This window comes from Schistocerca serialis, chromosome 9 (genome assembly GCF_023864345.2).
Source record: "Schistocerca serialis cubense isolate TAMUIC-IGC-003099 chromosome 9, iqSchSeri2.2, whole genome shotgun sequence".
In the NCBI taxonomy this organism is placed as follows: Eukaryota; Metazoa; Arthropoda; class Insecta; order Orthoptera; family Acrididae; genus Schistocerca; species Schistocerca serialis.
Genome location: NC_064646.1, coordinates 39,530,983 through 39,553,842, shown reverse-complemented (window position 1 = coordinate 39,553,842; position 22,860 = coordinate 39,530,983). Strand labels below are relative to the sequence as shown.

General features: G+C 45.2%; 1 protein-coding gene across 2 annotated transcripts in view; it reads right to left on the bottom strand.

The window, feature by feature from the left end:
* Positions 1-22,860, bottom strand: part of LOC126419831 (UDP-glycosyltransferase UGT5-like) — a 71,841-nt gene that overhangs the window by 3,956 nt on the left and 45,025 nt on the right. For both annotated transcript variants that reach the window (XM_050087063.1, XM_050087062.1), the window contains exons 4-5: positions 20,611-20,833; positions 12,314-12,533 (exon numbers count right to left, since the gene is read on the bottom strand). In XM_050087063.1, coding sequence (XP_049943020.1) covers positions 12,314-12,533; positions 20,611-20,833 — 443 coding nt within the window. The remainder of the gene's footprint in view (positions 1-12,313; positions 12,534-20,610; positions 20,834-22,860) is intronic.

Below are 22,860 nucleotides of genomic sequence, written 5' to 3'. Positions count from 1 at the left end.
AAGAAGCCTGAAATTAAGAAGTAACGATGAAATACAACAAATATGGAAACTAACACGAAAAACGACGAAAAACAGGAAAGATTGGCTACAAAATAACTTTGTGTTATTTCATGCAGTATGTATGATTTTGCATACTATATAACCACTATGGACCTTAAATATTCCCATCTCTAAATTGTCTGTATTACTTATTAAATTGCACATAACTCAGATATTGACACTCGAATAAATTATTGGTTAATACACAACTGTACTTCACAGTACTTTCATCTTTGTGCCATGCAATAAACTGATCTAAATGTGATTGCAAAAACTCACACATGACCACTGCTATAGATCTGTCTTACAGCCTAAAATGTACCAAGCATTACCAATGTTACTCTCACGTCTAAACGTTCTCTAAAATAAAAAGTCTCACATTGATACCACTCTTTGAAAACACAATGGACCTCGAAAGTAAATACACTCCTGGAAATTGAAATAAGAACACCGTGAATTCATTGTCCCAGGAAGGGGAAACTTTATTGACACATTCCTGGGGTCAGATACATCACATGATCACACTGACAGAACCACAGGCACATAGACACAGGCAACAGAGCATGCACAATGTCGGCACTAGTACAGTGTATATCCACCTTTCGCAGCAATGCAAGCTGCTATTCTCCCATGGAGACGATTGTAGAGATGCTGGATGTAGTCCTGTGGAACGGCTTGCCATGCCATTTCCACCTGGCGCCTCAGTTGGACCAGCGTTTGTGCTGGACGTGCAGACCGCGTGAGACGACGCTTCATCCAGTCCCAAACATGCTCAATGGGGGACAGATCCGGAGATCTTGCTGGCCAGGGTAGTTGACTTACACCTTCTAGAGCACGTTGGGTGGCACGGGATACATGCGGACGTGCATTGTCCTGTTGGAACAGCAAGTTCCCTTGCCGGTCTAGGAATGGTAGAACGATGGGTTCGATGACGGTTTGGATGTACCGTGCACTATTCAGTGTCCCCTCGACGATCACCAGTGGTGTACGGCCAGTGTAGGAGATCGCTCCCCACACCATGATGCCGGGTGTTGGCCCTGTGTGCCTCGGTCGTATGCAGTCCTGATTGTGGCGCTCACCTGCACGTCGCCAAACACGCATACGACCATCATTGGCACCAAGGCAGAAGCGACTCTCATCGCTGAAGACGACACGTCTCCATTCGTCCCTCCATTCACGCCTGTCGCGACACCACTGGAGGCGGGCTGCACGATGTTGGGGCGTGAGCGGAAGACGGCCTAACGGTGTGCGGGACCGTAGCCCAGCTTCATGGAGACGGTTGCGAATGGTCCTCGCCGATACCCCAGGAGCAACAGTGTCCCTAATTTGCTGGGAAGTGGCGGTGCGGTCCCCTACGGCACTGCGTAGGATCCTACGGTCTTGGTGTGCATCCGTGCGTCGCTGCGGTCCGGTCCCAGGTCGACGGGCACGTGCACCTTCCGCCGACCACTGGCGACAACATCGATGTACTGTGGAGACCTCACGCCCCACGTGTTGAGCAATTCGGCGGTACGTCCACCCGGCCTCCCGCATGCCCACTATACCCCCTCGCTCAAAGTCCGTCAACTGAACATACGGTTCACGTCCACGCTGTCGCGGCATGCCACCAGTGTTAAAGACTGCGATGGAGCTCCGTATGCCACGGCAAACTGGCTGACACTGACGGCGGCGGTGCACAAATGTTGCGCAGCTAGCGCCATTCGACGGCCAACACCGCGGTTCCTGGTGTGTCCGCTGTGCCGTGCGTGTGATCATTGCTTGTACAGCCCTCTCGCAGTGTCCGGAGCAAGTATGGTGGGTCTGACACACCGGTGTCAATGTGTTCTTTTTTCCATTTCCAGGAGTGTATTAGTGCATCTGAGTTGTCTGTATAACTTATTACAATACACACATCATACTTAAAGACATCATTTAATTTACCTAGAGCACTACTGGAGATCTAACTTACAGCTAAATGTACACTGAAAATTAGCAAATGACATCTTCGCAAAAGGTGCCATATACATTGGAATGCACTTTGCGAAGCAATATTATCAAGATGTCTACCACTAGCATCTTCCGCTACTACAAATTGGAAAACTGCATTCTCTCTGAAATGTATATTACACTGTTATTGCCTCATTAAAGTAAGCAATAGAGACAGAGGGAATATTGTGTAACTAATTAAAATCAGTTTGTATCTGTCATGTGTTTCATTTACTGAGTGTCAGTGACTGGGAGTATCGCCTATAGATGAGGGTGACAGCTGCTGAATGTGTCAGGGAATGGGATAGGTTATAGCTGCTGGGCATATCAACTACTAGATCTTGAATAGGAGTGAGGAGTCTCAATTGTTGTAGTATTGCTGAAACATGGGATAATGGTCAATGAAGAGAATTAGTGGTTGATGATGGTAAGCTGTAATCAGTGATCATGACCAGTGGTCAGGGATCATGTAACCTATAACCACAACTTGTAGACAATGAGACATGACCTGTAACTAGTAACTTGTAACCCATAAGCTCTGATGCATAGCCTTTAACCCACAACCTGTAACCCATAGGCCACAACTGGTAACTATTAACCTGTAACAACCTTGAACTTTGTAACTTGTAACCTATAGCCCATCACCCGTCACCCATACGTTTTGTCTGATTTTCTAATTGCAAAATATTCTCCACAGGATGAGTACAGTACTTATGGGTTATGGGCTACAAGTTATGGATTAGAGGTTATGGGTTAAAAGTTTTGACTGTGCAGTGTGTGTGAAAGTGTGTTCTCACATTGTGTGTTTTTATAAGATGTGGGTGTCATTTCATAGTTCAATATAGAAAATACAGACCATAAACGTATAGAGAGCCTTGGACCATAGTTCATTGGTAAATATTGCATTCTCTGCCGAAAATTACTACTGTGCATAGCCACTAGTAGGCCAGAGTCATTTATAGCAAGAATGATCAATCTCATCAGCTATATTTTATAATGCATTATCTTTGTCCCTACTAAAATGATGCTTGAGAACAATTTGGACGTGGAAATACTTAATGTGATGGTGTATTGTCACCTATACCAATAAGAGGTCTAATTAATTACATTGTACCAGTAAATGAGACAGCATATTTGCTTTGCTTTGTGCAGTATTTTAACTAACATGTGTTTTTGGCAGTTAGAAGCCTGGTCATGTTAGGTTCACAATAACGCTCAATCACTAAGGGTTAACTTCTATAAAATTTACCGACGCAACTGGTCAGCCAATCCATAAACGTTTTGAAGTCAACAATGAAAACATAGTTGACAACACTTTCATCATTATTCCCTCTTCAGATACTTTTCTAAGTATGTGATGTAGTTTTGAAAAATAAATGAGGTTGTTCTGATACTTTTGAGCACAGGTCAGGTGGGGCAACATTCTAATTGGCTCTTTTGTTTTAATGATGGCCACATTACTAGGCTCTGACTGTAGGAGAGGAAAGGGAACTAATACACATTGTGCAATGTCTGTGAGTGTGTGTTGGGGGGGGGGGGGGGTTAATACTAGACTTTGTTTATGACATCACAAATCTAGATGCTCCTAAGTCCTCATAGTCATACTTATTCCTCTTCTTTTTCTTGTGCCTTAGACATGCATTGGCAGAGTATCGGTGTTGTTGTTAACGAATCTGGCATGGTTAGTTTAAGGGGTTATCGAGATGCTACCCTCTTAGCCATACTACTGTAGTGGCACCACCGTTTAGGATAGGGAAAGTTAGTTTTGTGCGTCATTCTGAGCACGAGTTACAGCCAGGTGCAGGCCGGATTGCAGTAAGCTATGCATACCAGCAGTTGCGAAGGCAAATAGAGTCCAGAGCGGTGTAGAACTGTGGAGAGAGCGCACACAGCAGTTTGTATGGCGCAAGTCACAGGCAGAAGGAGGCCACTGGCCAACCTAAGTGTTACGCGTACATGACGCGAACTGTCGCGCTTGGCAAAAGAGAGACGCACAGTTGAGTATAAATAGGTGTTGTTTTCTAACGAGAGTCATTCAAGTGTGGCAGCTCTCCTGCACCGTGCGGCGTGTCACACTGCGTGCTACACGGAGCAACAGATGGGGCGACAGCGTCCCAGTCCACGGTGGGTCATTGGTTCGACCCTCCGAGGCCAACGCGAGATCCGCAGCCAGATAGCGGCGGGCCATTCCTCGGTTTCACTACTGTGGGCAGTCGTCTCGGCTCCCAACACACGCTGGAGACTTCCCGAGACGAGGACGGCAGATTCGGACGCCGGATAGTGGGCGCTTGTTCGTCGCCACGATCTCAGCCATGCTGACAAGGAGAAGGACGCAGCTGGCCGCCTGGAGCTCACACTGAGCGGCTCTGAGTCGGCAGGGACGCAGACCGCTCAGTCAGCTGCAACGTCCTGATGATGCTGCAGTCCGCCGGTGTACAAGACTGGCTTGACACAGCTTTGCACTACACGGGCCACTAGGGTGCTTCCTCAGCATTGCAGGGCCCAGTGACACAGACCGAGGTGAACAGAGCACTGTAGTGGAAGCAAATAAATAATTTGAAGGTTCTCACTTTTTAATACAGCGCCTCCTGGCAACCACCCACTACATTTGGCGTCTTAATGCCACATTTGGCGTCTGATACCGAACATTTGGTGTCAGAATAACGGATATCGTCTGTCAAGTACGACGTTCGAACCCACCGCCTGCATTACGGTCACAAGATGTGGTGAGTGTTGACAAAATTGTCCTTTTTGATTGTTGGATGTTTTCTTTCTTTTTTGGTTTTTCGAGTATGGCTCCTGGCAAGCCACATTTTAGATGTTTTGCGTGGGCATATTATTTTTTGTTGTCAGGGTGTTAGTGTAATTAAGGCAGTAAGATTTATTATTTTTTCGTGGCATTTAATTACTTTTGTAATGGTTTATGATGATACTGAGTATGAAGATATGGAGCTGTAGGAAGTCAGGTTATTCTTGTGCTTAATCCTGGAACAAAACGACTAATTGGGAACGTAAGCAACACAATGGCAGAGTCAAGGACACAATGTGTGTCGGAACCAGAAGTGGGGCGGATTTTGATGGAAAACGTAGCACAATTGATAGCAGACAGTACACAGTTGAGAAGTGAATTAGGATCTAGAAGTGAGCCGGAAACCACATCTGATCAGTTGTTGTTGCCTGGAGAGCATGAGATTGATCCAGCCGCTATGAGATTGATTATTCCGTTTTTTTCCAAGGCATCTGAGGATGTGCGTTCGTTTGTGGAGACTTGGAGACTTCAGCGGTGATGAATGGTCGTCTGATGAGCAGTTGTTATATATAGCTGTGATTAGACTAACGGGTGAAGCGAAAACATATGTAAGGTGTTCTGAGACCTTAAGGAAGGCAGGGCAGTTTAAGCAGTTAAAGGAAGCGCTTTTACAAAGCTACAAGAAACAGAATAGCGCTCGGTACTTTAGGGAGAGGTTAAGTACAATGACAAAGAGTCAGAGGGAGATGGCGCAGAAATTTGCGGACAGGTTGAGGGAAATTACTGAGTATACTTACGAGTTGGGTCAGAGCTATGAAGCGATTAGTGTTCTGTTGCAGGAGGCTGAGCAAAGGGCACTTGATGTATTTTTAGAAGGTTACCGGTGCATAAGTCACGGAAAGTGCGTGAAGGGACTCCAGAAGAATTGTATTCAGCCATTCAGCAGACAATTCAATGTGAGGAAATAGATGTGGCAACAGGGGTACGCAAGATGCAAACAGTATTTGCAGTGGGTATAAAATGTTATAAGTGTGTTCGTAAGGGACATGTGCAGAGGCAATGTACCCAGTCACCGATGAATAGAGTAAGGGGTGGAAATCAGCTGCATGGAGGATGGACAAGTGGAGATAGGAGAGGGGGACAAGCGTTAAACGACAGAGGGAGCCCAAGACCCACCTAAGAGAGCTCCCGTTTAATTTCAATGCTACGAATAAGTATGCAGGGGTGGAATGTTCAGTGGTAGGATCCGTAGGAACTGAAAAGTTTAAGAGTTCGTTGGACACAAGAGCGCAAGTGTTAGTGGCTACTAATAATATAAAGGGACGAACGAAGTTTTAGGTTGCGTGGAGTGGGGGATAAGGAAGTCACGCCATTGGGGTCGGTGAAAAATGACTTTCGCATAGAAAAAGTCCGATTTAATGCATGCATTGGTAAGCGAGGGCTACGACATGATTCTAGGAGTAGATTTTTTGCATCAGTATCATGCCAAAATTGACATTGGACAACAAACTGTAGAACTTGTTGGAATGTTATTTCCGCTAGGGGAAACTGTTGTGAATGCAGAGCTATCGCGAGGGGCGCTAAATGTAATGAACAAACCAATTGAACCGCGTACATTAGCATTAAGGCTTAATTCGCATGAGCGTGTGTCCAGTGGCACCAGGAAGTCACTTTGGGTAAGTTTGGAGTCGAATCTACCTGTTGGGTACAGTATGTGTTACAGAACCATTGGAGGATAATGAAGTTTTGGGTTCACTGGGTTGTTTTGTGAGACGTAGTGGAGGGGAACGACGGGCGAGTAGTTCCCGTCAACGTGGATAACTTTAACGCTGTAGACGCGAATTTCAGGTGAGGAGTTTTAGTAGCAAATTTGGATGTGCCAGATGACGAAGGCTGGTGTTCGAGATGTAGGCGAAGCGACCAACCAGTAAATGCCGTCAGAACTACATTGCGTGACAAAATTAAGCATCTGAAAGGAGGGGAGAGAGAGCATATGGAAGAATAATTATGGTAATTTAAGAATTTGTTTTTTTCCACAAGGGCCGTTACCAGCAACTCCATTAGTTCAACATAGGATACCAACAGGGAATGAAGCGCCTGTTTACCCTAAACCATACAGAATACCGAGGTATTTGCAGCCGATTGTGGAGATTTCATTGATCAGCAGCTTGCGGACGGTATAACAGAGAATAGGATTAGTTGCTGGGGAGTGGGCATTGTCGTTGTGCCTAAAAATCTGCGGATGGAACTAAGAAATACAGGTTCTGTTGTGACTACCGATACCTCAGTAACAAGACAGTAACGAACGCATGCCCCATTCCAAACATATCGGAGACTTTGGGTCACTTAGGACTGTGCCAGCGCTCTTCTACGATGGATTTGACAAGTGGTTATCATCAGTTAGAGTGGCTCCAGAGGATCGTCCAAAAACTGCTTTCTCTACACCTAGAGCCTATTACCAGTACATTAGAATGCCATTCGGGTTGAAAAACGCTCCGGCAACCTTTCAGAGGTTGCTAGACAGTGTCTTGACGGGTTTGAAACCACGACAGTGTCTTGTCTATTTGGATGACATTATAGTGTTTTCAAGTAGTATGGAGCAACATAGACAGCGGTTAAGGGAAGTCTTTATGAGGTTAAGAGCAGCTCGTTTGACGTTGAGCCTAGAGAAGTGTCATTTAGCATTAGAAGAAGTAAAATATTTGGGTCATATTAGCAGTAAGGACGGAGTGTGAACAGATCCGAGGGTGGTACAGGCTGTAAGGGATTTTCGGGAAACGAAAACAGTGAAGGAAGTGCAGTCTTTCAACGTACTTTGCAATTTCTATCGAAAGTTCGTGAAGGATTTTTCAGATATAGCATAGCCATTGACGCGAATGCTACGGAAGGGTGTGAAATTTGAGTGGACAGAAGAGTGTCAAAAAGCGTTTGACAAACAGAAAGAAGTGTTAACATCAAGTCCGGTTCTTGTGTTTCCAGATTTTGAGAAGGAGTCTATACTAGCATGTGATGCATTGAATCAAGCATTAGGGTGTGTTCTTAGGAAATTGAGAACATCCTGTAGCTTATTCGTCTAGGCAGTTATATGCAGCAGAGAAGAATTACTCAACAACAGAAAGGTAGATGCTTAGCATAATCTATGGAATCACATATTTTAAATGTTGTTTATATGGGAGAAGATTTCGGGTAGTGACAGATCATGCTGCATTGACGTGGTTGTTGGTACTGAAGGATCCGTCCACTAGACTCGCTAGATGGGCTGTGAGGCTTAGTGAATTCGACTACGAGCTGGTGTACAAGCCTGGGTGGAAGCACGGTAATGCGGATGCACTAAGTAGGAAGGTGGAAAAAGTGGAAGTCACAGGTTATGACCTCGCAGTATGGCAAAAATTACAGGACGTGGACAACGATTGTAAATTGCGTCGGACACAGCCACAGTGTAATGTCTACGACGGTCTTCTGTGCAGGGAAACAAAGTTAGGGCAAGGGTAGTAGCGCCAGCGAAACTGAAGGACGAGGTTTTATAGGAAGCACATGATCACGTGTTATCCGGTCATGGAGGGTGTAGAGCGACGAATAGGAGAGTGGCGGAGAGGTATTGGTGGAGAGGTAGGAAAGGAGATGTGATTCAGTATGTCAAGAATTGCATACCATGAGCACAGAGAGCAGATTTGAGTTGGAAACAGATACAGCTACAACGATTACTAGAAGCGACATGTCCATTTTCTTTTCTGGGGATTGATGCCTTAGGACCTTTTAGGCGAACAACATCGGCGAACAGATTCGTTCTGACAATAATAGACCATTTTTCGAGGTATGTGGAGATGGTAGCTATGCCAAATCAACAGGCAGCAATGGTCGCACAAGCGTTAGTAAACAACTGGATTTTGAAGTTTGGTGTACCAGAGACAATAATTACTGACCAAGGGACCAACTTCATGTCGGATTTAATGAAGGAGCTGTGTAAATTGTTGAATGTAAGGAAGTTGAGGACGAGCGCATTGCATCCACAGACCAACAGAATGACTGAACGGGTACACAGAACAATCGGGAAGATATTGAGGTTTTATGTGGATTCTCATCACCATCAGTGGGACGAGTATTTGAAGCTTACTGTATGCGCATACAATGCAAAAGTCCATACAAACACCGGTTTCTCTCCATATGAGGTAGTGTATGGGTGAAAAATACCATCACCGTTTGATTTAGTGAAGCTACAGAAAGGAAGGACCGGTGAATCCGCACGTCAATTCGCAAGGACAATTTTGGATGTTTGGAAATGGGTAAAAAAGGCGAATACGAAAACTTTGGAAAGGCAAGAAGACGCAGTAAAGCGGAAAAGAAGTTTACCGCAGTATAAAGTGGGGCAATGGGTAATGCTGTCCAGCCCCTACACGCAAAAAGGGAAAACGAAGAAGTTCCTCACGAGGTATCAAGGGCCATGCCAAGTTGTTGAAATCACATCTCCCATTAACGTTAAGCTGGAGCTACCAACTAAACTAGAACGATGATAGTACACGTGGGCAGTTACGGCCATTTAAGGGTTGCCCGGATGTGATTCCAGGCGTGTCACGGGAAGGAAAGAGGAAGAAAAAGAGAGTGAAGAGAGGTGCTAAGCACAGAGTAAAACCAGGAATAGAGAGTACATCATGATGTACCGTATGCTTTGCGATCAAGAAAGTAGTAGAGTATTTGCAGTTTCTTTTTATTTTCATGTCATGTAGCATTGAGTTTGCATAGATTAATTGGGCATTGTATTTTATATGCGTTTTCGAGTACTGTGAGCCTGCTAGGGGCAGCAGTCTTTTTGAAGAGGGGGGAAGGGTGATGGTGATCCCTGACCTCAGGTTACTAAAAGGGAAGTGTAGTGTCTGACGTATGTGGAGAGTTGTTGGAGGAGAAATCAAACGTAGTTCTGGAGAAATAAATGCGTCTGAGTAAATTCTGCAGCAAAGTTGTAATGAATATGTGTTGAACGATGTCAGCGTCGTACGATTTCCTGTTTAAATTTTTGGCTATCGGCAGAGCTGGGTCAGGAAAGTCGAGTTTATTGCACCAGTTCATGTAATGTAAATTTAAGGATGGAAGTAGTCACACAATCGGTGTTGGGTTTGGATCAAAAATAGTGATTGTTGCAGGAAAATCTGTGAAGCTAAAAATATGGGACACATGCACGTTTCAATCATTTTCAGCCAGGGGGAAAGGAATAGACTGTCCAAGGGACATCGCGGAGCCAAAGTTGAGCTTGCAAAGGGTCGGGATGCACTGGATGTTCTCCACCTACGAGAATTTGGTAGTAGTAGCAAGTTGTTTTGAGCGGGGAGTATTTGCAGAAGCGAAACGTATAGAGCCCGAGGGGAGCGGAATTGTAATCAATGGAACTAAGTGTAACATAATAGGACCAATCTTCCACCTTCCTGCGTCAGTTTCAGGAGTCGCGCAATTGAATGTTACGCAGCCACAGCTGTACTGGCCGGAAACCACTTTACAGTTTTTGCCAAGGCAGAATCTGACCTTGCTAAATCAAACTCTGGAGCCAGGTCTGTTGAGATACGTAAACCAGTTTGTTTTAGAGCAAGAGGGCGCATATCAGCCGAACAGCTCGTTCAACATGTCGTTCAGTATAGGGAAAGCAACGGCAAATAACGATCATTTTGAGCACCTCCGTGCCAAGTGTCATCGAAGCCTTTTGTTATGAGTTGCTTTCTTTCTGATCAGGTGGAGAACCAATTCCCAGAGGGATCTGAGGGTAGTCCAAGTCTCAGTGAATTGAATTCCGAGGGCGTGAGACGAGCAGGTAAGAGGTTGATAGAGGAGTGGTCGTCCAGTGAGGAATTTTTACATTTCGTTTCATGCCATGGTTTTAATGGGCGCTAGACCACATTTAAGTTTTCTAATAGTAAGTAAGTATGCCATAAGTGACAATCAAAAAAATGGCTCTGAGCACTATGGGACTCAACTGCTGAGGTCATTAGTCCCCTAGAACTTAGAACTAGTTAAACCTAACTAACCTAAGGACATCACAAACATCCATGCCTGAGGCAGGATTCGAACCGGAGATCGTAGCGGTCTTGCAGTTCCAGACTGCAGTGCCTTTAACCGCATGGCCACTTCGGCTGGCCAAGTGACAATCCAAATAAGATAAAGAGTTAGTTAAAGGACGACCTGGGAACTGGGTCTTTCCGAAGAGGGGAGTAATGTAGCGGCCCCACCGTTTAGGATAGGGAAAGTTAGTTTTGTGCAATATTCAGAGCACGAGTTACAGCCAGGTGTGGGCCGGATTGTAGTAAGCTACGCATACCAGCAGTTGCGAAGGCAAATAGAGGCCAGAGGGGTGTAGAACTGCGGAGAGAGCGCACACAGCAGTTTGCACGGCGCAAGTCACAGGCAGAAGAGGGCCAATGGCCAACCTAAGTGTTACGCGTACATGACGTGAACCAGCGCGCTTGGCAAAAGAGAGGCGCACAGCTGAGTATAAATAGGTGTTGTTTTCTAACGAGAGTCATTCAAGTGTGGCAGCTCTCCTGGACGGCGAGACGTGTCACATGATGGGCTACACTCAGCAACAGATGGGTGACAGCCTCCCATTCCATGGCAGGTCATTGGTTCGACCCTCTGAGGCCGACGTGGGGTCTGCAGCCAGCCAGCAGCAGGCCACTCCTCGACTCGCTGCGGCGGGCAGTCGTCTTGGCTCCCGACACACGCCAGAGACTTCCCGAGGCGAGGGCTGCAGATTCGGATGCTGGATGGCAGACGCTTGTTCGTCGCTGCGATTTAAGCCACCCCGGCGAGGAGAAGGACGCAGCTGGCCGCCTGCAGCTCACACTGAGCGGCGCTGAGTCGGCAGGGATGCAGACCGCCCAGTCAACTGGAACGTCCTGATGATGCTGCACTCTGCTGGTGTACAAGGCTGGCTCGATACAGCACTGCATTACACGGGCCACTGGGGTGCTTCCTCAGCATTGCAGGGCCCAGTGAGACAGACCGAGGTGAACAGAGCACTGTAGTGGAAGCAAATAAATCATTTGGAAAGTTGTCGTCTAGTTTCAATACTGCACCTACTGGCACCCATCCACTACATTTGGTGTCTTCACACCACATTTGGCGCCTGATACCACAACACTACTTACACTGTTGGGTATTGCTCGGGGTAGCCACAAATATATTCCAAAGATGTTGTGAGCTTCCCCATTATAGTGCACACTACATCACAAGGGGATGGGCGAAGCTATAATTTTGAACCATTCTGTCCATCCACCGACAGACGATCACACCCAGTTTCCTTCTATGTGTAACTACTGTCCTTGAGCTCTGACCGTACCTGAATGGCACTGAAACTTTGTGACCTTGTAATTCTTGGGTACAAGGAGGTGTGTCCCTCCTACCTTTCGTCTTGCACAAGCAGATTGATTTCCCTCCAGCATCCTTGCTAATCCTCTCTCCACAACCCCTCCCCATCTCACACTCTGTATCTTTGTATTTACCTAGCCCGCACTGCGATGTGACACACACACACACAGTAGCCTGTTGAAGTAGCCCCTTACAGTGCCCACCGCTCACCTGGGGACGTTGAGCACCTCGCCGAGCGCCCACCCAATGGAGGCCTCGGTGATGTTGTGGAGCTCCAGCCTGACGGCGTAGCCCTGCTTGGCGGCGAGCATCACGTTGAGCTTCTGGTCCATGAAGACGGGCACGCCGACCAGCGGCACACCCCTCGCCATCGCCTCCTGCGTGCTCAGCAGTCCGCCGTGCGTTATGAACGCGCGCACGTTCTTGTGGGCTGCAACACGCCACGCCACACCGCGCTAATTGTGGTACTTTAAAGCAGTCATACAAACAGGTACCTTACACACACTCGTGGACTCCGGTGCACTGTAATGAACATAAATCACATGAATCAGTTATAATATGTATAGCTAATTGGTCCAGGGCGAGTTGTGATGTTGCAGAATATGTCTCAAGCCCTATTGTTGAATAGCATATCGCGTAGCGAGCGAAGTCAGGACTGTTGACATGGAGACAGTGTCTCCACGTCTCAGGGGCTGTTTGCAGCACGACCTTACGTGGTAGCGCAGTCATTCCTGGCCTCTGATCTCCCAAAAAGGAAAAAGACAGGCGCTGCACTGCGGCTGAGGAAGGAATTCGCTGATGACAGCTGCCGTGACTGCCAGGTCACTGGTTGTAGAATTTCGCAGTCTGAAACAGCGCAAATATCTCAGGACATTTATTGGCGAGAAGTGTTGTTAAACTGTGATCTGCATTACAATTAACGAGTTTCAGTTCGTGACTTGCGTTCCAGTTAGAAGTATAATGTTATGTAGTCACTGCCGATTGTATTACCACCAGAGTAGTGACAAAAATTGCAACGTTCTGCAAATTTCTAACAATGATCTCAATACCGGCTCCAGTACACACCCTGTGAAAGACACTTGAACGTGTACTGGTTCATGGTGTCACTGCTTGTTAGCAAAGAGTAATTTAAAAGGGTTTCTTCATTATTAAGGTTTGTTTTTGCAGTCAGTATGACTTGACGATACAGCAATCATAATTATAATACATACATGATGGTGAAACATTTATATGATGGGTATTGCCAAACTGTTAATATCAATTCCTAACTCCAGAATTCTTTAATAGTAGTCTGGTCGTTAACGATATCTGGGGTCTGTAGAATACAAACAAATTAAATACAATTGGGGCCAGAGACATCAACTGCAATAATTCACGATTACAATAACCAAATAATGGATGGGGTTGGTAAAGAGCAATCAAAAAGAAGTACACAATTAAAACCATTCAATAACTTCAGAGCATAAAGTACTCTACAGTGGCTGAACAATTCTTTTCATTAAATTGGATATCTCATGATTTTGCTTCAATTAAGCCCGACACTCGTGAATATGTTTAACTACAGGGTATAACTGAAAGTACGGCAAAAATACACGAGTCACCTTGCTCAAACACTTGACGATTTGCTGCAAGAGAAGAGAGGACTTTTCTGTCTTAATTTTGCCTGCATCATTGCTGGTGGTCACACTTTTTCTTTCTGGCGAGTCAGAGTGTTCGTACTTGTTATAACTCCACCCACTAGAGCTTCTGTGGCCTATCATAGGCATCGTTTCTTTCGAAAGGCACAGCCTAATTTCTGCTACGTAATGCTGAGACAAACAGCTGTTTTCCACGTGGGTTTTAACGCTGTTGGACAAAGTGGGTCACCAATGTTTTAAGTTGGGTTTTTCTGCACGTTTATCTGCCATTTCGAGCCGTGTTCCTGCTAAAGGCTTTCCGAATGATCATTGTTAAAAAGTAGATTTATTGGGTGTCTTCCAGGGACAAGGACGGCTGTTGCCGGTGGTCTGCATAGTCACTACGACATTGCATTTTGTCCGCTTTATGTCCCGCTGTGAAAGTTTCGGCCGAACATGGGACGGGCTTTGCCGTTGCAAAATTCTCCTTTCCTCAGAACTGTGTCTCTTAGCTTGGGTCTGGGAAATTATTTCTGTGCAATTCATAGTGCGACTGTTAGTGGTTTATATTCACGACAAGTCAGGTTGTTTATTTGATTTTCATATCAATAAAATTTTCATGTAACTGTGTCTTGTGACATATTGATTTAACCGGAATTGTTTCAGGAATTCAATGGAACGTGTGTTATTTGTCTGACAGCTTATCAATTAACAGCGACTTTTAAATGAATTTCCTTACTCATTGCTGGAAAAGCAAAATGGTTCAAATGGTTCTGAGTACTATGAGACTTAACTTCTGAGGTCATCAGTCCCCTAGAACTTAGAGCTACTTAAACCTAACTAACCTAAGGACATCACACACACCCATGCCCGAGGCAGGATTCGAACCTGCGACCGTAGCGGTCGCGCGGTTCCAGACTGCAGCGCCTGGAAAAGCAGACCTCTACATTTCTCATCATAGTAAAGTGTCAAATCACAAACCGAAACACGATCACCCACGATGTTCTGTTACAGGAACATGAACTTTAGAACATCTAAAACGAGTAAGTACACTTGTGAAAAGCTGAAGGACAAAAGTAGCTTTCGCTTGCTGTGTTTCTGCCAAGTAACACAGGTCGACGAAACGTGGACAATTCATAGAAAAATCTACTACACAATGTCACAGAAGATAACTAAAATAAATATGCAGTGAGACAGACACAAATGACACATTTATTCTAAGACAAGAATTAGACTGCTGTCACCGCAAATCATGGTGGACCAATAAAAGTAAACTCGGTTGGAACAGGCCTTAGAAGGCCCAACGGTGTCTACCGACCGCCGTGTCATCCTCAGCCGTGTGGACATGTAGGCGCATGTGGTCAGCACACAGCTCTCCCGACCATTGTCAGCTTCAGTGACAGGGGACGCTACTCAGTCGTGTAGCTCCTCAAGTGCTCTCACAAGGGCAGAGTGCAAAGAAAGGAGGAAGGAAGATTCGGGGTCATCTTCCCATTCGACTAGCTATTTATTTCGTATTGGACAAGAATGGGATATGAAGTCCTAATTATCAGTTTGTAACACCATAGCTTAGACACTACATACCTTTTGTTGATTCATTTTGCTTTCTGTTCTGTTCAACATTCCATCGTTGAGCTTCTGTAATTATTCTATGATTAATTCGGTACTGTATAAAAATGTATACTTTTTCCTTTGTAGAAACTTTGATGTCCTGGTTTAATCATATGTAATGTATTGTCTTTATTATTTAAATTCCTTGCTTAATTTGGAGGGGACAAAACTTACTATACATAATTCTACTGTGGAATTAATATCTACCTTCACCACCAAGAAATGACAGAGTCCAGCTTGTCTATCTGCATCTCCATCCAACAACATGCACTCGCCACCACATTGCGCAATCACTAAAAATGTACCAAGAAATATACGAATTGTACAGTGAAGGATCAGTTTATTGGATTTTTCAGTTGCTCAAATATAAGGTAAATTATACCTGAACTCTTGTACCTATCCCGATTTTTTATCCTCAGTCACTTATCCTTGCTTCGGCCATCTGTGTAATCCTATTTTCTACGCAGAACGACTCTTTCACTCCTTCCAGTAACGTGTAGTTCCCAACTGTAATGCTGAGTGAGCTGTTGTTCTCGTTTCCATAACACATCATCATCTTCCTCTTTTCTTCGTTTGCCGTTAGACCCATTCATTGACAAGTATGTTGTACACAGTTTCCTGTAGGTCATCCAAGTCTTTTGTAGGTTATTCGTTTCTATCTGTTCTTGTCCCAGTGTTGTAAGAATTGTCTACATCGTACTCCAGCTTACATGATCGATGTTTTTTCCGGGTTCAGAATCGTTAGGAAAGTTTCCTGACTTTTTTCTCCAGTATACCTTCCTCTACAAAGTGCAACGTCACAATTTTTAAAAACAAAGTCCCCGGTTGTTCGGCCCATTGAGTTTGAAATTACGCGACGTTTCGGTAAATATGACTTCCATCGTCATCTAGCGAGGAAAGACAACGAGACATCAGAATTACTTCTCCTTCCTGAAACCAATATGGTCGTCAAGTACGACTTAAATTTGTCTCTCTCTTCTTTAGTGGAACATTTTAGAGAGCAGTTTACAACGGATAAGTGTGAGTCCCTGCAGTTCGGTTTGAAAGGGACTTTCGGACAACGGAAAAGGGAATGAAAGCGGGAACATTTGTGACTTTGTGGGTGCTGTGAGCTTTCAGGATTTTTGGTATCGGTAAATATTGTTTTGCTGTAAGTGCCAAATTATTGTTTCTTTGTGCTAATGTCTGTATGAGGGGATATCAAATTTAAAGAAAAGTCTCCCAGTTCAGTTGTGAACTAAACAGTATTGCGTTGAGAGTTTAAATGTAGGGATATATTTAACTCTGTACTGGTGGCATTCCTTGTCCACATATCTGATATACAATTTAATTCTGAGACACAGTAGCTCTTGCTGTAAGAAAACCTTTTCAAAAGTGTTCACCAAAATTTAAGATAGTACAGGACTAAGAGGGGCGCCCTTAGCTAGGCAGTTAGACCCGAAAAAGTGTTCTGAAACAGAAAATAACTCTGTTTTATGTGTTTTTGAGCAAATATTATTGTCATGTAATCCTACACTATTTATTTTGGGTCTCTGCAAAAAGAGATGTTAATATGTCTACACAGTTAGCTGTGGAAACATTTGTAAATACGGGAGTGACATCAAATGATGGTAGTTTGGAATTGGGTGGGACCAGTATATCTTTGTCCGCAAAAGCAACGGCAATTTTGGGTTTAATTTTTGTTTCCTTTTCGACGATGTAAGTGAGTTCTCTCAATAGTAATACCTAGGAGAAAGTAGCGACATTAATTTTTCGCCTGGCAGGTTTAAGAATCCGAAAGCCAGTTCATGATCAAATAATACTTGCAGAATATCAAAAAAGGTGAAGCGACTTTAATATTGCTATCGTCTACCGTGTGTTGGTCTGTTCGTCGAATATGAAATAACCGTGCTGGCAGGCAGCCCAACAACTAACATAGAGTACGAATCGGCATGAAATTTACGTAATGAGAGTTAATTGCTACTTGCAGTACTGAAATTAAAGCATGGATTCTTGTTGCAACTAAATGAGTGACATGAGCAGTATTCCTCGCAATGTAAGAAAAATACAATGCAACATACAGATACTGAAGGTGCAAAAATGAATAACGCATGTAGGATAATTTTCCTTACTCTATTGATGTAGATTTTTACAATGTCTGAATCTGCGCAAAACTTAGTGATTAACAGAAAGCAAACGTCGCTATTAGGTTACGCAGACATCATTAATTTACCTCTAATATTCTCTGTTTACCAATCATACAGTGCTGCCACTAAATCTTGATGATTCGGGCATATACACTCCTGGAAATTGAAATAAGAACACCGTGAATTCATTGTCCCAGGAAGGGGAAACTTTATTGACACATTCCTGGGGTCAGATACATCACATGATCACACTGACAGAACCACAGGCACATAGACACAGGCAACAGAGCATGCACAATGTCGGCACTAGTACAGTGTATATCCACCTTTCGCAGCAATGCAGGCTGCTATTCTCCCATGGAGACGATCGTAGAGATGCTGGATGTAGTCCTGTGGAACGGCTTGCCATGCCATTTCCACCTGGCGCCTCAGTTGGACCAGCGTTCGTGCTGGACGTGCAGACCGCGTGAGACGACGCTTCATCCAGTCCCAAACATGCTCAATGGGGGACAGATCCGGAGATCTTGCTGGCCAGGGTAGTTGACTTACACCGTCTAGAGCACATTGGGTGGCACGGGATACATGCGGACGTGCATTGTCCTGTTGGAACAGCAAGTTCCCTTGCCGGTCTAGGAATGGTAGAACGATGGGTTCGATGACGGTTTGGGCATGCGGGAGGCCGGGTGGACGTACCCCCGAATTGCTCAACACGTAGGGCGTGAGGTCTCCACAGTACATCGATGTTGTCGCCAGTGGTCGGCGGAAGGTGCACGTGCCCGTCGACCTGGGACCGGACCGCAGCGACGCACGGATGCACGCCAAGACCGTAGGATCCTACGCAGTGCCGTAGGGGACCGCACCGCCACTTCCCAGCAAATTAGGGACACTGTTGCTCCTGGGGTATCGGCGAGGACCATTCGCAACCGTCTCCATGAAGCTGGGCTACGGTCCCGCACACCGTTAGGCCGTCTTCCGCTCACGCCCCAACATCGTGCAGCCCGCCTCCAGTGTTGTCGCGACAGGCGTGAATGGAGGGACGAATGGAGACGTGTCGTCTTCAGCGATGAGAGTCGCACTATTCAGTGTCCCCTCGACGATCACCAGTGGTGTACGGCCAGTGTAGGAGATCGCTCCCCACACCATGATGCCGGGTGTTGGCCCTGTGTGCCTCGGTCGTATGCAGTCCTGATTGTGGCGCTCACCTGCACGGCGCCAAACACGCATACGACCATCATTGGCACCAAGGCAGAAGCGACTCTCATCGCTGAAGACACGTCTCCATTCGTCCCTCCATTCACGCCTGTCGCGACACCACTGGAGGCGGGCTGCACGATGTTGGGGCGTGAGCGGAAGACGGCCTAACGGTGTGCGGGACCGTAGCCCAGCTTCATGGAGACGGTTGCGAATGGTCCTCGCCGATACCCCAGGAGCAACAGTGTCCCTAATTTGCTGGGAAGTGGCGGTGCGGTCCCCTACGGCACTGCGTAGGATCCTACGGTCTTGGCCTGCATCCGTGCGTCGCTGCGGTCCGGTCCCAGGTCGACGGGCACGTGCACCTTCCGCCGACCACTGGCGACAACATCGATGTACTGTGGAGACCTCACGCCCTACGTGTTGAGCAATTCGGCGGTACGTCCACCCGGCCTCCCGCATGCCCTCTATACACCTTCGCTCAAAGTCCGTCAACTGCACATACGGTTCACGTCCACGCTGTCGCGGCATGCTACCAGTGTTAAAGACTGCGATGGAGCTCTGTATGCCACGGCAAACTGGCTGACACTGACGGCGGCGGTGCACAAATGCTGCGCAGTTAGCGCCATTCGACGGCCAACACCGCGGTTCCTGGTGTGTCCGCTGTGCCGTGCGTGTGATCATTGCTTGTACAGCCCTCTCGCAGTGTCCGGAGCAAGTATGATGGGTCTAACACACCGGTGTCAATGTGTTCTTTTTTCCATTTCCAGGAGTGTATATTTTAAGATATCTTGCAGGCTGGAAGAAATTACTGCCTCTTCTCATGACTGCAGACCATAGCCATACTTGTGAACGAATCAAATAAAAATATTGTTGCGGCTGTGATGATTTTATATTGCATTTTTATATACACTTAGCATTTACTACACACATTGTTTATGCATTATTAAAAATTAAACGTCCTTTTTGTGTGACATCTAAAAAATGAGTACTCTCAACTGAGACTGGCACAAATGCTGTTAAAAAAACAGAATAATGTCCAGACGTTGCTCTTCTGTTACAAAGATAATTTTAAAAGCCTATCTCTGCCGTTTTCTGCGGCAATGTACAAATTTCTTATTACTAATGAGGAAAAGTAAACATTCATACAAATTAATAACGAGAAAACGTAAAAAGGTATGTTACTGGGATGTAGTTGTTTAGGTATTACACAACTGTCAAGCACTACAGAGAAATCGGTTAACATTATCCTCTCCCTTCACCCATAAGCCGAAGTATTTGCTATGGCATCCACGTTTTCTTCCCCTGCACTTTCAGCGTATGTAAGCTTTCCTATCATGCCTTAATTATTTCCTAATTTGTTATATTGCACTACCCTTCTGCTTAACTGCTTTCCACACTTTTACTAAGGTCACTGACCTGAGCCAGAGCTGATGCATTAAACATTTCTGATACTGCACAATCGAATGAGCGCTTTGCTAAGTGAAAGTTTCTGGCAGATTAAAACTGTGTGCCAAACTGGGACTCGAATTCGGAACTTTTGCCTTTCACGGACAGGTGCTCTTGCCTAGGGAGCTATCCAAGCATGACCGCTACCTCGCCCCCATAGCATTAGTTCTGCCAGTATATCATCTCCTACTTTCCAGACCCCACACACGTTCTCTGGCATGCGGGTGTTGCACTGCTGGAATAAATAACACTGCAGAGAAACGGCTAAGCTAGAACTCAGGGGATCGTTTTTAGAATAAATTAGTACTCTACAGTGGAGTGTGCGGTAGACCGAAACTTCCTGGCAGACTTAAACCGAGTACAAGTTTAGAAGGTAGTTCCTGGCCGCGATGGAGTCGCAGCCCACCACGGAGTTTCAGATCGTCACGTGCTCCTCTGCAGAGTGGAAGCCCCCTCCCGTCTACCTGGTCACTTCAGACGACACAGTACGCGGCTGCCAGGGCGGTGTACTCACCGAGGATGTCCGACTGCGGCAGCCACTTGCCTGTCTTGACGTTCGGGGGCTGTCCAGGCAGGGAGTCGGCCTCCCACTTCCAGAGCACGCGCTGTTCCAGCCTGGAGAACACCCTCAGGAAGGCCTGCCGCTTCTCCTCGGGCCAGTCTCTGCTCTTCACGTTGGAGCCCATACTGAAGTACACGGCGCCGGCGTCCGCCCCGTCCAGAAACCGCTGGATGTCCTGCAACGTCCGGGAATTATCCTCTCAGTAGGTCACCTCTGTGTTGTGCAGACCGTAGATTCGATTGCCACAGATTAGCAATTGCTCACGAATGAAATGACGAAACTGGAACACTTCGTCACAAATTCTTTGAGACCTATAGACCTATACATTTAGGGAACTGCAGCATTCGTGACGATCAATGAACAACTCCTACATTAACAAACGTTGCTTAGCGAATTAATTATAGAATATGAACTAATAGTGAATGCCACTTCAGTCACAGGAAGGGAATTCTTGCACCACACATAGTAAGTACAGTACAGTTTGCACAATATCTAAGGCTAGTCCAAGCTGAATTAACAGGTGTAACGTTTCAATGACTCTAATGGAAGAAGATACGTACATAACATTGAAAGTAATGGAACCAGATATACTTGTAACCAATTGTGTGTCAGCCTACGTATTTAATATTCCATTAATTGAGAGCAGGGAGTTACATAGGTATAAAATGTTATCTTGACCAGGCAGTGGGAAAGGAACAGTACGTATATACACAGCCAGAGAAAGATTGTTTATAGCCACATAGCTCTAAGAATTAACTGACCATTTAGACTGTAAAGAAATGGTCAAGAGGGAGAAAATATCTAAGCATACTTTTGTGTTAGTTTAGATGTGTTACCAAGACAGCCATAAGGTAGGTTATTATAATTTCTTACCTGATAACTGTATTAAGAAAATAATTTATTGAATAGGAGTTTATACACATACACTTAAGTGCCACCGACTGGTTTTATGTAGTTCCTAATGAGAAAGATATGATTGTATTGTGTAATACATACTCATACTCATTTCAATCAATGAAATATGAATAACAGAACTCTAGAAGAGTTGTTGTGGGCGCAGATCTAACATGTATTCAGTCAAATGACCCAGACAAATTGCACTAGAAGAGATGTAATATCAAATGTACAGCTGAACACAGATTGTTGTGAGAAAGTGGAAACACAGATTAATGCCCCAGTGATACGATTACGGTTACTCTTGAAACACGTCCCATCAAATATAGATGACCTAAGAATACGTGAGAGGAGATGGGAAGAAACTGGCAAGTTCATAGTTAAGTAATAACTCGAAACGGAAGGAGAATAAAGGGCCCAAACATATTCCACTGCGATATGTATAAGCTTAAATATAACTGAATTTGGATTTTTGTGTTGTTCCAAGTTGCTTCAAGTTTTGTGGGATGAGATTTCTCGCCAACTGAACCATTTAATCCTGGTTTTGCTGCAGCGTACACTTATTTAAACAAATCACATCGTGTTGCTAGTTTGTCAGATCACAGTCCCACTCACACATTGTTCTCTGATCCTCGACAGCAACAGCAAACAACCAAGGACGTTCTACTCCCCTCGACTGCGTTGAAAAGGTTAATTAGGGAAAAACACAGCATAACAGCGTGAGTGGCGTGTGCGTACTATTCTGTTATTCTGTGCAACGGATACATCTGAGATGTACCCTTTACCCTGTGGCTCCTGCAAGATGCAATTTCCACCCCCACACTACTACAGAAGTCAGACAGACGCTCCTAACGTTCTAAAGAGAAATGCCTGAAAAACTTTCAGCAATAAATATCTTCTGGAGTCGTCCACTGTAAGGAAATGACACAAAAATTCACAAAATTTCTTACGTAACTAGTGGGATACTTGCGTACTGGAGTAGTGGTAGTTAGTGTAAGAAAAACATGAAACTAACGAAAATTATTATTTATTTTGCTAAAATTCTGAGAAATCACAATTGCACCTTTAGTTATGAAGTGAACAAGCTATTTCCGGATTCTTTCCGGAATGTGGAGTTACTTCTCAAGGATAGGATTCGCTAATGAAATTGCTATGCAAATCTTAAGATTGTTATTGACTTGGCAGAATGTCTGAGAGCTGGGCCTACTCAACTTGAATAATTATCCTTTAGAATGTTGCTAGGTACGGTCGAGGCTGTCGTGTGTGAAATGCAGTGAGGTGTACTGTTGTGGAGGAAATATGGGGCTC